This window comes from Cavia porcellus, unplaced genomic scaffold (genome assembly GCF_034190915.1).
Source record: "Cavia porcellus strain 051 isolate PalLab524CR breed Dunkin Hartley unplaced genomic scaffold, mCavPor4.1 scaffold_7, whole genome shotgun sequence".
Lineage (NCBI taxonomy): Eukaryota > Metazoa > Chordata > Mammalia > Rodentia > Caviidae > Cavia > Cavia porcellus.
The window spans coordinates 75,745,327-75,759,978 of NW_026947490.1; the positions used below are offsets into that span (position 1 = coordinate 75,745,327).

The following is a 14,652-nucleotide window of genomic DNA, read 5'->3' on the forward strand; positions in this document are numbered from 1 at the left end:
CTAACCAGGTGACTCTTAGATGTAAAAAGGTAAACTGGGCTGCAGAATCACAGAAGATTTCTTTCCTTTATATTTTTCAACATGAGAAATGTGGAAACATTTAAAAATGTATTACCTTTCCTTTATTATTTTGCAAAGCCACCACCCCTTTATTCTGTGCCACAGCCTCGCTCCCTGCTTGGGAAACACTTGCCTAACCAGCCCATAAGCTGAGATGGATGCAGCATCTCAGGGTAGGTGCCCCAGGGCGCTATGGAGTCAGGGGGTAACAGTGCTCCCTAGTGGTGACACAGGGAGCAACCGAGTGTGACCTCCAGGAGAATCCTGCTGCTTTTGGTAGCTGGGAAAGATCCAAGATTCTGAATGGATTTGGCACGAAATACTTCTGCGTTATCCCCATCCTGAGATACAGAAAAAGCTTATTTGTAACTGCTAAACTCTGAAGTGATAATAGCAGTCTCCCATCATTACATGAGTAACAAGAGTACGTACCCAACTTGACTCGAGATGTATAGAAGTATTCTCTAACTAATCCCAAAGGCGACGTTTTGATTTTTTTTATCAATTGATTTCATCAAGAGTACATACCCTTTCTTACATTTTCAACTCACTACAAAACCAAACCCTCAGAAGATGGGCAAATATAACAAACCAAGTAGTTACAATGGTAAAAATGAAAACCTTTCAACAAGGCCTGTTTAATTGTTTCATGTAAATTTATGGACATCCATGGCAATAATTTTTTTAAAAATCACTTTATATTGAGCCTTGGTGAAACTAGAAAAGAAAAAGAACTGATAATTTAAAATACAGGAAAATAGGATCGGGGATCTAACTCAGTAACAGAGTTTAATTCCCAGTTCCACCAAAAACAAAAGAAACTAAGGAGCTAGCATCTAATACACTGATGAGGAACACAGGCAGAGGATGGCTGAGATGCATTCTTTGTAGTGGGTACTCTTTCGTCCTCCAGAACAAATGCAGTTCAAAGGAGCATCAATAAAACCTTAAACAGAACAAGGTCAAATGCTGCTAACAGCATTTGAACCAGCTGCCCAATGGAAATTAGACATACCTAGGAAAAAACTGCATCTTACTGCAAGAAACAGAAGGTAATTCCTTCACGTGTACCCTCCAACAGAGAGGCCCGGAGGGCTTCTTTGTGTTCTCACATCGCAGGTTCAGGGTCCAAGCAAACAAAGCAGTGGACCCAGAGCCAGCTGTGCAAGTCGTACCTGGCTGGCTGGGCATGCCGGTGTCAGACACAAAGTACTTCCACTCCTTCGTCCCATACTCCTTGGCCAGCATGTCGGGAGGCATCATCTTGGTGCCACGACTTGCCCTGGTTTCGAGAGAGAGAAAGACACACTGCTTAGTAACAACTTCCCCTGTATGCTGAGCTAACAAACGCTTGCTTGCTTTTTTTTTCCCTCCTTTCTTTTGTTTGTTTTTTTCTTTCTTTTGATGTATTCAACTGGGAGACGTCCCTGTTTAAAAGTCTGTCCCTGTTTAAAAGTCTGTAAGTTTTCTATCAACAGCTCTAGCTTTTCCTCCATTCACCCACCCACAGGTGACTATGAGCCCATTCCTTGAGGTCAGTGCTATCTTAGCTACTTCTTGTTTCTAGAGAAGCCACCACTTAGGTAAAGGAGGAGATGAACATAGCTGAACACAGCGGGAAGCTGGTTCTTGCAGCAGTGACCAGAATTAGAGCATGAGCCACTGAGGGTCACACTAGGCAGGACAAGGTCTGTGGGGACAAGAGGGGACCACATGCCTACGCAAGGTCACCACAGCCAAAGCACCTTGGGAACTGACCAGGGGAATGCAGCACAGTAGCACAGGGAGAGCACATGGTTATTTTCTATGCTCAAACACTGCTTTTGTTTCAGTGGGCCTTGTTGAGAGAACCGTACCACATACAGAAACACTTCGTATTTTATGTAGTTTATTATGAGAAATCATAATGATAGGCAGCATCAACATTGTTTTCTCAATGTTACACTATGGTGGCAAAAGGGGAAAAAGTGGAATAAGACAAGCAAATTGAGGAAAGCCGCTTTTCTTCTTGCAGTGCTGAGCACTGAACTGAAAGCCGCTGCACTAATCTATATCCTCAGCCCTACAGCCCTAAGTCTGTCCCTCCCTCCCTCTCTTTTCTAAAATTTACCTTGTGACAGGATCTCATCAAGTCCCTACACTGCCCAGAAGGGGCCTGCACTTGTGGTCCTCCTGCCTCAGCCTCCCAGAGGGCTGGGACTATAGGCATGAGCCACCATGTCTAGACTAAATAGCTCCTTTATAATGAAGTGAATACTACAACTTCACATGGGAAATACGGTCAAACAAAGAATGCACAGTACCGTGCTGGAAAGATGGCACCAAGGAGATCAGCTATGCAGTTAGGAAAAACTGCTGGCTAGCCAGGGAGTGAATGGGCAAGGAGAGAACCCAGGGGAGAAGAAAACAGACAGACAGGTGTAAGAATGAGAAAATGATTAAAGATAGCCAAGAACAGCACGAGAGTTAACCTTGACTGTTAACTTGATTGGCTTGAGCAGTGTTTAGATTCAGGAAGCCAGTTTCTGGGTGTGTCTGAATGGATCCCAGGCATGAGACATTTGGGCACTGTATCTGATTCCTGGTGCCTGCCTCTATAGAGCTCTTTTCCTGCTCCTTGCTTCCTGATGCTGTGGGATAAACAGCTTTCCTCCCCCTTGATCCTCTGCTACAAGCCAGGAAGCAGCAGAGCATGAACTGAACCCTCAGAAATCAGAAACCAAGAATAAATGTCTCCTCCTTTAAATTGCAGGTGTCAAGTATTTTGTCCCAGCAATGAAAAGCTAGCTGTTACAAACATTGTGGCAATAGGACCACAGTTAAAGGTCACAGTCAAAGCTGCACATATTATCTTTAGATGTCTGAGGAAAAAAATAAAATAAATTGCAAAGCGTTCAGAGGTGCATCCACAGCTGCTCTAGCTGGACATACTGCAGGGGAAGGTCTAGAGGAAAGCCTGAGAGGAGTTTATACAGAAAGTCCCTGGCTTATGAGCATTTGCATATTGAGCCTTCACCAATACAAGCAAATACTGCATTATGAACATTTGTAGATGTGAAAAATCGCAGAAGTAGCTCACAAGTCTGATGACACCATCAGAACTGTGCTACTGTGTGCTTACTCAATGGTAGTACAGTACAGTCAGAAACATGCTGTATTTTTGTGTATGTCTGGTTTCTTACGCTTTACCTTGTATACTTCTGTCAAAGATGTATAAGACTCACTTTGTTGGTTTTACAAACAATTTGGACTTACAAACATTTTCCTGGAATGTAATTTGTTGGTAGATCAAAGACTTCCTATGCAATGCAAAAAAGACTGAAGTATCAAAAGAGAAGATAGTATATACCCGGGGAACCTGGGCCAAGTTTTCTCTTTTCCCTCTGACCATATCAGGAAAACTAACACATGGCACAGTGTCATCACTACACTAAAAAACCAATTCTCACTTTCTAGTGCTCTTTCTTCTCTGTTTTTACACCCTTCCAATACCTTGAGAGGGTCTGGCAGATACAGAAGGGCAGGAAAGAAAGTCAGTGCTGAACATGCAAAAGGGGAAGACTTGGTAAGGGTTGTGACCATCTAGAGAAACTTACAGAAGGAGCTGAGACACAATATAAGCCATGGGTGACAGATGCAAATGAGGATAAATGGAGGAAGGAGAGTGAGCAGACACAGACCACCAACCCCAAGCCAACAACCATTCTCTCCCTTCTCTATTAAAGAAAGCCACAGACCTAGTTTTGGGTGTACAGCTTCCGGGCTCCTTCAGTGAGCTGGAGCAAGCTGTTAACTTGCTCCTGTACTTCCTGCAGTTATTCTGAATGAACCAGACCTTTCCCTCCCAAGGTTCAGACCATCCTTCATCTGCTTCCCTGTAAGAATCCTATTTAACCTGTGTCTTAAGGATGGCATAATACACAGTAATAAAACCCTAGAGCAGGATGGCAAAGCTTTTAGAGAAGATGGCCCAAACTGCAACCCACGGCCCACAAATGAATCACTGAGTGCCAATACTGCAAGTAAACCTGAGCACTGAAGTTTTAGCTTAGGAAATCTACCCACACAGGCCTGGGGCTGCAGCACAATGGTACAGCACCCGACCAGGGTCACCCCCAGTACCACAAAACAACTTCTGTATTACCATCTCCTGTCTTAAAAGACACAAAAGCAAGCATGCCGTCAGAGGAAGTAAGACTTCACAAATATACTGCATTACCTGAGCACTGTGCCGTCATCTGCAAGTTTAATGAAAGTGCCGTCTTCCAGATCCAAAGCCAGACCCTTGCAACTGAAACAGAGAAGTCTGGGCATCAATCAATTCACAGGTATAAATAATTCAAGAAGCAATAATTCACAGTTTTCAAAAGTTACACTTGCAATACAGCCATCCCTCTACCCAGATGACTGTCACATTAGTTAAACAAAGGAAAATGTCCAAGAAGTATAAATACCTCCACAGAGAAGGATGTAAGGACTCTAATGTAGGCACAGGGCAGCATGTACAGACTGTAAGACAGTTAGGTTTTCACAAAGATGGACTTGGAGCCCAGAAGAGAAAGAAGCCCAAAGACAATTCTGTGTCTCTGTCAAAATCTGCAAATGTTTCCCACTGTCTCAAGCCCAGAAAATACAAACATACATGAATGCTTGCACACGCACACACATTTATATCCCACAAGGTAACTTTTTAGTCCAAGTATTTTCTACACCATTTAGAATTTGTCTCCATTAAGGTCTAGTTGTAAGCACTTGCCCTCAGGGCAAAGCAAATTATTGAAAACCACTAAAAGAAAATCAAATACTAAATTTTTAAGTTCTTCATTGTAAAAGACTTGAGGCACCTGAGAAAAGAGAGGGTGGATTCACACTATAAACAATAAAAGCAGAGGGTTTTCATGGCTCCTAAACATGAAGAAAATTAAACAAAAGTGACAAGGTAATTTAGAAGCACTATCTGCTTTTCTCGCAGTAAAATTTCCAGAGCGACTGGTTTCATATATGAGGTTGTTTCTACCTTTTATACGGGGAAGCTATCAAAGGACAAACCAAACAACAGAGGAATGTATAACAGATCAATATTATGTATTTTTCATGTGTTTTCAGTGTCACTGTTAATTTTACTTTGATTTATTTGTCTTTAAAAACTTGTCAAGAAGGCGTCTCACTGCATTACCCAGGCCAACCCCGTAACTTCTAAGCTAAGTAATCCTCCTGCCTCAGCCTCCAGGAGTATGCCACTATACTGTATCTCACTAAAATGAAAAATTTAAAGTAGTGGACATTTTTTTTACTGTTTAAATGAGGAAGAAAGAAAAAAAAGCTTTGGGAAGTTGAGAATTCAAAACTGGAAAGGAACTCAAGAATGTCTATCCAAATTATACAAAAACAGATGTTCCAAGTCAGATACTCAACATGTGATTATGATTTGCTTTATGGTTCTTTATTTGAAAAATAATAAAGCTAACTTTCTCTTGATAAAGATGTAAACTTTATTTTTTAACCACCGAAACTCTTAATTACGACAAATTTAAGCTATACAAAAAACCTGAATTAATCACATAAGCTTGTGGCTTATTTTCACAATTAAGTCTAAACTTGTTCAAAGTAGAAAACAAAAAATTTCAGGCATTTTGTCTTCTGACTCAATTTCACATTTCGCTTTTTACCTTCATGGAAGCAAAGGCATTAGAATTTTAACAGCAACAATTAAGAACCGCAAGAAATGTGGGACATTAAAAAGGAAGAAAAGAGCTTACCAAAAATCCCAGTCCTCTGGGGTCACAGTCAGCAATTCCTTATCATATCCTTTCTCCTTGACAAGAAACTGAGCAAAGCTGTTATAGATGAGCTGCAAACGGAAGTAGAGGCAGGGAAAGAGAGAGTAAATGTAAAATTCACTGTTCATTCTTAATTTCACAGACCTGAAAATGGCCAATAGGAAGAAAATATCTGTAATTGTGAAGCTCTGCTGTTTAATCCCTTTTCGCAAGCAATTTATCAACTCCTGTGCACTCCAGGTAATTCTCCTACCCTGAATTATACCATCAGTATATAATTATACCATCAAGGACAATTATGTATCTTGAATTCTAATAGATCTCAGATCATAAAGAGGCCCTGAAGAAGCTTTGGGAATATTTTACACTTTCCCATTCAATAAGCAAGTTTCTTACGAGCTTCACATCTGTCCCCGGTCCCCCTGCTGGAAAGGCCCCTCCCAGGGGAGTCTCGGAGAAATACACATGGGGAACCAGGAAGATGATCAAAAGGTGGATCATGAAGGCTGTATCAGATATGGGAAATATTTTCCCACAAAAAGAGAACTATTGAGGAAAAAGAACAAGGGAAGCTTTTGAAAGCAAATTGGCAAATCTTCTGATTTCTCAAAATAAAACATTAAGTTTTGAGTGAAATATCAGCTTTATTAAGAGCTGGTTTTAATTTTTAAAAAACAGTGGATATCAAACAAAAAGTGGACCAAAAAGTAGATGATGGTCCACACAGGTGCTACCTCCCCTGACCTCACAAGAGTGACTTAGGTCAGCATGAGACACCCTCAGACCTCAGGCAGGACAGTCTCCCGGGGTCAGTACTCAAAAGTACACACTGAACAGTTCAGCTTTCTACAGATGCTAACCTATGACAGGTTTTGACAGCACAGCACGTTATGAGGGGGAGAGGGCAGCACACACCTGAGAACTGGGGAGGCTTGGCTGGTGGGTGATTAAATGTTAACATTCACTTGGGACCTATAGCTGTGAGCTGGGAGAATCTGAAGAAAACGGAGAGGAATGCAGGTGCCTAACCTGAGGGGCCTGGACACAGCTGGTGCCAGGGGCTTGAGCTGCTAGGAAACAAGGGTAGGCAAAACAAAGTTCCTGTCAAGCAGAGCTGCTCTGTCCTAACCTAATGAAAACCACTAAGAGCCTCCTGCCATCCAGGCCAGTGGGGCTCCTAAGCCAGGCCAACCCTGAGACCCGCATCAGATCAGCACTACCTCTCAGCAGTTCTCATCCCTGGAGGCTTTTGAACACTAGCAATTCCAAACTACAACTGAGGGGGGACCCAAGTGGGACACCTGCGGATTTCCTGAACCCGGGAAGGTCTGAAAATTCTTGGCTTCTGTATTTTACAGATTTTCACTCAATCATTAAAAAACAAATGTACTGAGATACACTGACATACAAAGTACTGCGGGCAACAGAAAGTACATAATGTGATCCTTTCTGCTAGGACTGGTGCCGTGACGATCTGGAGGTAGAAGATTAGGGCATGGCCAGGAGGCTGAGCAATAAGGCGGGACCTGTCAATTGCAGAGACCTGGCAAAGAGGATGGATAATAAGGCACGACTTGTCAATCATGGAAAGCTGTCCAATCACAGAGCAGAACGCTTGACAAGCCTGGATCTGAGTCAGAGAAGGATAAAAAAGCTGGCAGCCACTGGGCCTCATCACTTCTAATTATTCCAGGGATTCATTCTCTATGCAGGGCATATTTTCTCTCTTTATTTCTTTCTCACTTTTGCTTTTTCCTTCTTTTGTCTTCAATAAATGAAACTTTTGTGTTTACTGCTTGTCTCTGGCTGATTGCTTGAATGGGACAAGACCCTGGAGCCAGTGGACACTTCCCTCTACAGGGTTAACAGAGGTTAAGTGTTTAGAGCACTGCCTGGCATACGGGCAAATCCAATTTAAGTAACTGCTATTATCATCTGCTATTATCAGTCAAGTGCTGCTCAAAATAACATCCTGACTCAGAGCATCTGCCCATTTCCACGGCATAAACCCTCCCAACTTCACCTTGTTTCAAGCTACCGGCATTTTCCCTGCTCACCTGGTTCGCAAACCAGTTGGCTTTCACTGGCCACCTACTGCACACCATTGGTCTCACCTATATGTAAGGCACTTTACTCTCCTGGACAAGTGAAGTTTCTCACCCCTTGCTGATTCCTCTAAGGCAGTGATGGCGAACCTTTCAGAGAAAGTGCCCAAACGGCTCATGATGTCACTGCCTGGTGCCCCCACTTCTTTCTGAGCAATTATGTGGCTCTGTGTGCACTTCTGTCTAACGCCTGGCTGCTGAGGTGATGCTGGGGCGAAGTGGCTTGCATGCCAACAGAGAGGTTCTGCGTGTCCTCTGTGGTATGAATGCACTGGCTCACCACCACTGCTCTAAAGGATAGTCAGATTCCTTCCTGAGAGAAAGGGACCTTATCCACTAGGGCTGCCAACAGGGCTTTCACATGTGTATCCCTCATCTCTGGGGAACAGGACCAATGTACAAGGAGAAGCAGAAACAAGCAGTTTTGAAAGCAGCAGAGGAGTCTGCTCCTTCAAACCCTTATTCTAGTCCAAAGGTAGATGGCAGACCTATGGCTCCTGTGCCACAGCGGGCTGTTTGTTGGTGCTGAAAGCTCTGAAAGGTTTGTCATCACTGTGCTGAGGTCTTGGCTTCCGCAGCTCTTCCTGAGATTATGCCAGTCACACCAGAAGCCTCATGGCATAGGATGTTCCATAGCTTTGTCCTGCAGCCCAAGTGGCCACTTCCTTCCTATCTCATGCAACTAACAATGCACATTTCATGGTGCTTACAAACAGGTGCTTTGTAGGCCGCTGTGAACCCACATACTATGTTTGTTCCCCACTTCATGTTGCCAAAGAAAGAATACCTAGAGAAATCTGACATTCAGATAAACAGCAAACAGTTTTACTGTCTTTTTTAAAATAAGCATATCCTATACAATATTTGAGTCATATAAATATACTAAAAATACTTAGGTAACTTGAATTTGATTTTTAACTGAGTATCCTGTATTTTTCTATGCTAAATCTAGTATAACACAGCTGTTTTGGAAAATTACAGATTTGACAGATTTCTGAAGTAAATTCTGATTTCAGGTTCACTAAGAAAGAATGAGAAGACCTGGAAGGACTGGTGAGTAACCGTCAAGGGTCTGGCTGCTTTTCCAGAAAGGTCACACGCTCTCCTGGCTAAAGGCCACCTCTCCTTCACACATTTACACGAACTGCCTGGTATAGACCCGGAGTCTACAGCCCTGGGAGAACATAACTATCTGCTGTTCTTTCTTTTGACACCATTCCTGGTGCCCCAGGACAAAGGACATGTTTTCAGGACACTCTGTGTTTGTGAAATGCCTATGAGACCCGAGGAGGAGGCATCTGCAGCAATCTGTCTTGCCATGGCCCTACAGTGACTTTGCTGGAATCTTCCCTGCTGCCGCCTACACCCTGAACAGCACCGAGCAGCTTCTGCTCTTTGCTAGGTCTTTACCTTTGTTGTGTTTTCTCTGCCTGAAGAAAACTTCTGAAACTCCTCACCTGCAGACCCCATGTGGACCTGCCCCAGGGCACGCCTCTGAGCTTAGCACTGTGTGCACTTCATGGCAGTGAAAGGCAGAAGCCTGCAGCCAGACAGACATCCTCATTAGGACAGACAGCCTTTCTGGGCCTCGTGTTTGACTTCTCTATACACTGACCATGGCAGTAATACCCACCTCCACGGCAAGGACTGAATGGAGTCCTAAGCAAAATGCTTATGCAGTAGTTGTGCAACAAGCACTTACTAAAATGCTTATTCCCCATCCAATTCAACATCTACCCATTGGGCCCAGTGTGCACAACTTGACTAAGCACACAGAACACAGGATACACTGTTGCTAGCCTTTAGAGGAAGGTTCAACAAACTGGAAGTGTTTACAGAGCAGCAAGTGCTACAAGTCAGGTTTTATGGCAACTGAGGTAAAGGGGCAAACTTTGGAGCTGAGAGTGGCTAGGGAGCCCTTCCTCAAGGGACCAGTACTTAAAGATGACACTTGACAGGATACAGGACAAAGTCTCCAGGAGACAGAGCAGAGGCCTTCACTATAGGGGGCGGCAGCAGTGAACCAAGAAATACTGCTCTGCCCCGGGGTTTAAACCGACACTCTGCCACCCTTCCCGCGTTACAGCACGGTACTGCCTCTCCCTACACACTGGACACCTGTTGCTATAGCTCCATCTCCTGCTCTACCTTAGGGATCACGCTGAAGGACTTAACAGACTGCTGCACTAAATATGATCTACAACTCCAACCTCTCACATTCCTTTTATTCAAGGACTGCAGTCAAAAGCACCTTGTCTGTGAAGATCTTGAGTCTGAAATTTTATGCTCACACATGCACAAAACTGGCTCTTTACGTGACAGTGCTTTAATAACACTTCCTGCAAATAAAAGTGGGTAGACAGAAAGTGCATCAAACTGTGAATCAGGGAGGGGGCACATGAAAGGCACGGAAGGAAGGAAAATATGAATCAAAAACCTACAGGAAGGTGCGGCAAAGGGGCTTCTAACACTTGATATGACTGAGCAAACCAAGCCCCTATAATTGGAAGGCAGAAAAGTATGGCAGGAAAATACAGAAGTTTTAAGCATCTGTGCGCAGAAAACACACAAGTAAGTCAGGAAGCCACTTGTGGTTTTACCCTGGAGAACTAAACCGACCAAAGCACTGACATAACTCAAAGGAGCAGCCCTGACGGCTGTCTGCCCCAGTGACCTGGCTTCTACCCATGAATGGCGAAGGTGTCGGAAAGAATTACGTAAATATTGTCCACTTAATCCTTGTAACCTTCTTTTGGGATAAACAGCCCTATTTTACAGAAACTGAGAATGATCACAGGTTAAGTAAGTCGTCCAAAATCACGAGAGTGCCGGTGGAGCCCGGGTCTTGAGCTAGGCAGACTGGCTAAAGAATCTTCTCCCTGACTGCGGCTATCACAATCAACTCTCTTTTTGGTCACTTGTATTTTTCTCTGTAACATCCTGTTAATTTCTCACAATTAGTTTCGTGTGAAACCAAAGAAAGTGGGGCAAGAGGCCCATTAACCGAGGAGCGCAGGTCTAGTCTCATATCCCAACCCCTCTATCCACAGGGCGCAGTGAGGCTTTAGGATTAGCATATATTCTACACGTAAGGAGCACCTAATGGGCACGCAATAAATTATTTTATCCTCATTGCAAAGGCAAAATTTGAGCTAAAATCTTAATGGTATTTTCGGGCAAATACACTACACTTTTTGTTCCTGAATGCAGTGCTTAAACTCAGTGTGTGCTTAAAATTCTACATGCAGTCGCTTGCACATGGCAAAACGACAAACCCAATTACGAAAAATCCAAATCCCAGACCAGACAGTGTCTACAAGGACTCGCAAGAGGTCCTAAGGCCAGAACCTGGGAAGACACCGCAGCTCTCCAATCCCACCCTTTCTCTGCCCTAAAAGCCGTTCCCCGACCCGGCCAGGCACAACCTGTCTCTCTCTGGTTCTCCGGGCAGCAGCCCAGGGAGGGCGGTCCCGTCCCAGGGCTCCCGCCGCGCGCGAACGAGCAACGGGGCCGCGCACTTCCGCCCGGCTCGCGGAGGGCGGAGCTCTGCGCACGCGCGGTGCCCTGAGGCGGCTCTGCCCGCGGCCGCCATGGAGCTGGCGTCGTGCGCCACTCACCGGGGCGCTCTCGGGAAGATTGTAACGACACAGAGTGTGGTCCAGGTCGAAGCCAACCACGTCGCAAGCGGCCAGGGAGAAGTGCTGAGCCATGGCTGCGCAGAAGTCCCGCCCAGGGTGTCCGCCGGGGACTACGCGAGGAGGGCGCGGGAGGGACGCTGCGGGGCGAGGCCGGGACGGACGCGCTGGGCGGGGCGGGCCTGGAGCTCCGCCCCCATGTGCGGGCCCCGCCCACCGCCGTAGGCCGCCCCGCCCACTCCGGCCGCCGCGGCCCGCGCCTACGAGGAGTCGGAGGTGGCTGGTACCCACGTAGGGTTCCGTGGAACCCACGTGAGTAGCCTTCCGCAAGGTTCCGGGGCAAGCTAGAGATCCCAGGTGTACCCTAATGCTGATTGCGTGCGAATCGGTGATGATGCAAGGAGTAAATACCCGCTAGCGCGTTTCCCGTGCAGCCCGCAGTTTGATAGGTCTTCTCGCCAACGTGGTTTTCTAGGGTGTGTAGGATCAGAGCTTTATTTATGCCCCATGGTTTCCTAATCCACGCCGTGAAAGGCCTACCTTTTACCGTGTCATCCCTTGGAGTGTGTTCAAGAATAACTAAACCCCGCCGAGGACCCAGCAAAGTGACACTGGTTAAAGGAACTGATCTGGGTGGTTATTTTGCACACCTAGTTCCTGTCAAGAATCGTTCTGTGAAAAGGCATCAAAGTCTTCATTAATCTACAGAACGTAGTAGGGAAGAAAACTCGCTGTACAAGGTGTTTGAAGTCCACGCTGACTGTACGTAATGTTTCCCCTCCTTGTGCGGCGTGGGCACCTGGAGCGGCAGAGAAACCAGAGGTTTTAAGGGTTAGCAGAAAGTAACTTGAGAGTTCCTGAGTTCCTTCGGAACTGTATGGCCAGTGTCCTCTTAGATACAGAGGGAAGGAGTTAATGCCTTCCATGTAGGGGACTTCAAAATCCACTACCTTCTCTGAGCAAACCCCGGGATGTGAACAGCTAGCTTGCTATGATTTTACTATAAAGTTCCTCATTTAAAAGAAAAAAATACAAGTTATTATCTTTATGCTGCTTCTCTTTTAAATGTAAGAAAACACTTGTGTCCAATGGTTAAAAAAAAAAATCAATAGTCACGACATGATGAAAAAGTAATGCACTGAGAATTACATTTAACCCTCACGGATACTAACTGGAAAGGTTAATAGACCAAGGGATTAATTTAGTACAATGGATCATGCAATCGGGTGTGACCCTCACAATACCTAGTGGACTCATTGGAGTAAATTGATAACTTATTCTGCCATAACCCTTAAAAGCCCCAAACAAATCTCTCTGGAATAGGAACAGGAAAGAATCCGCAAGAAGATTGAGCTGTGCACTGATTGGATCCTGACAACCACAACCACTTCCTCACTGTCTGGGGAAGGGGGATAGCGCTGGTCTTGGGGTCCTCTTTGCCCTCTGTTACGGGGTCCTTAGCAACATCAGACTTCCAGATGGGCCACACTTTGAAGGCCCTAGTCTTCCTGGAGGATATTTGATTGTGGTAATAGGCACTTTGAGATTTTCTTAATCAAATGGACATTTATCTCTTAGTACTAGAGATAAATATTCATTGCCAGGAGGAAAAGTGGGACTACAAAAGGTTTGTTCTTTGCAGCTTAACAAGAACTTCCTTTCATACCACCCCACCCGCTGTGTACTGAACTGGGGATTGAAAATTATTTTTCTAGGGGGTGGTCACCTCTCAAGGAAAAGATCCTTTGGTTTGTAGCCAGGTGGTCCTTGTAAATGATGTGGGCTGGAGCATTACACGCATTCATCAGCAGTCTCTCCTGCTTACTGAATAGCATCTCTTATATCCCTTGTATTTATGTCCACCCAAAGGGTCCCTGTGCTGGACTCCACTTACACTTGGTAGGAGAATTTTGTACATTGTCCAATATTATTCTTGGGGAAGATCATACTCATGATGAGCTCCAGAAAACTTTTCCTATCTGCTTTTCTCAAGTGTCAGCCCAACACCTCCAGGAAGTTTCCCCTTTTGTCCCTACTCCCTACAAAACCTGCGGTTACATATAGTATTTACCTTGTTTCGAAAATCTTATTTTCAAACAAAAGTGTTTTCCTTGCACCTTAGTCTTTGACCATACTTTATAAAGTGCCACATTTTTTCTGTTGTCAGTGATAAGTTCAATCTTCAACTCAGATACAGATTAATTTCTCTGATTGATAGGATGACTATATTAGTGTTATGGAGTGAATCGTGTCTCTACCAATTATAGGTTGAAGGCCTGATGCTAAGTGTTTGAAAATAAGTTCTTTGGGGAGATAATTTAGGTTAAATAAGGTCGAAAGAGTGTATCTGTTTTTGGATAGGATTTAGTGTCCTGTAAGAGAAAGAGATACCAGAGGCCTCAAGCACCAAAGACCATGTGAGGGCACAGTAAGAAGACAGCTGTCTACAACCCGAGGAGAGAGACTCCGAGTCAGCCAACTCTGGTGACACCCGGGTCTGCAACTTCCAGCCTCCCAAAACTGGGACAAAAGTTTTATTGTTATTGTTAGAAGCCACCCAGTCTATGGTATTGTATTAGCATGATTAGTTCCAACAGGCTATAATGAGATTTGACTCTAATCTACATTGTTGTAGATGTAACATAATAGATGTAACCATAATATTCTAGATGTAACCATAATATTCACCATCTGAGAGATGCCCAAGCATTATGAATTTTGGATTATATTATTTAAATTTAGTTACTTTTACTTATATGTAATATTAATACCATGCTGTGAAATTTAGTGTTTTTTACGTATTCCGTTTACTGAGTTTTATAAATGCATAGATATTACGTAGGACCACCCAGAAATGTTATAATATTGTTGATTTCTAGATCTGAATTTTGTTATTACAACATATGTGCCTTTTCATAAAGACATTACTATAGTGACTTTAGTTTTAGACATGATTTATTTATCTAAATAATAACTTTGTGATCAATTAGTTTAAATTTTAGACACCAAAATAACTCATTGAATAGCTTTTTGTGGCTCATAATACTGCATTTTAACATCTTCACTGCACAT

At 44.1% G+C, this 14,652-nt stretch overlaps 1 protein-coding gene across 1 annotated transcript in view; it reads right to left on the reverse strand.

The window, feature by feature from the left end:
* The window catches only part of Nt5dc1 (5'-nucleotidase domain containing 1), a 112,686-nt gene extending 100,922 nt beyond the window's left edge, over positions 1–11,764 (reverse strand). Inside the window, exons 1-4 of the mRNA XM_023563646.2 lie at positions 11,563–11,764; positions 5,820–5,911; positions 4,280–4,351; positions 1,236–1,342 (exon numbers count right to left, since the gene is read on the reverse strand). Of these exons, the coding sequence (XP_023419414.2) occupies positions 1,236–1,342; positions 4,280–4,351; positions 5,820–5,911; positions 11,563–11,655 (364 nt within the window). The 5' untranslated portion in view covers positions 11,656–11,764. The remainder of the gene's footprint in view (positions 1–1,235; positions 1,343–4,279; positions 4,352–5,819; positions 5,912–11,562) is intronic.
* Positions 11,765–14,652: the final 2,888 nt, after the last annotated feature.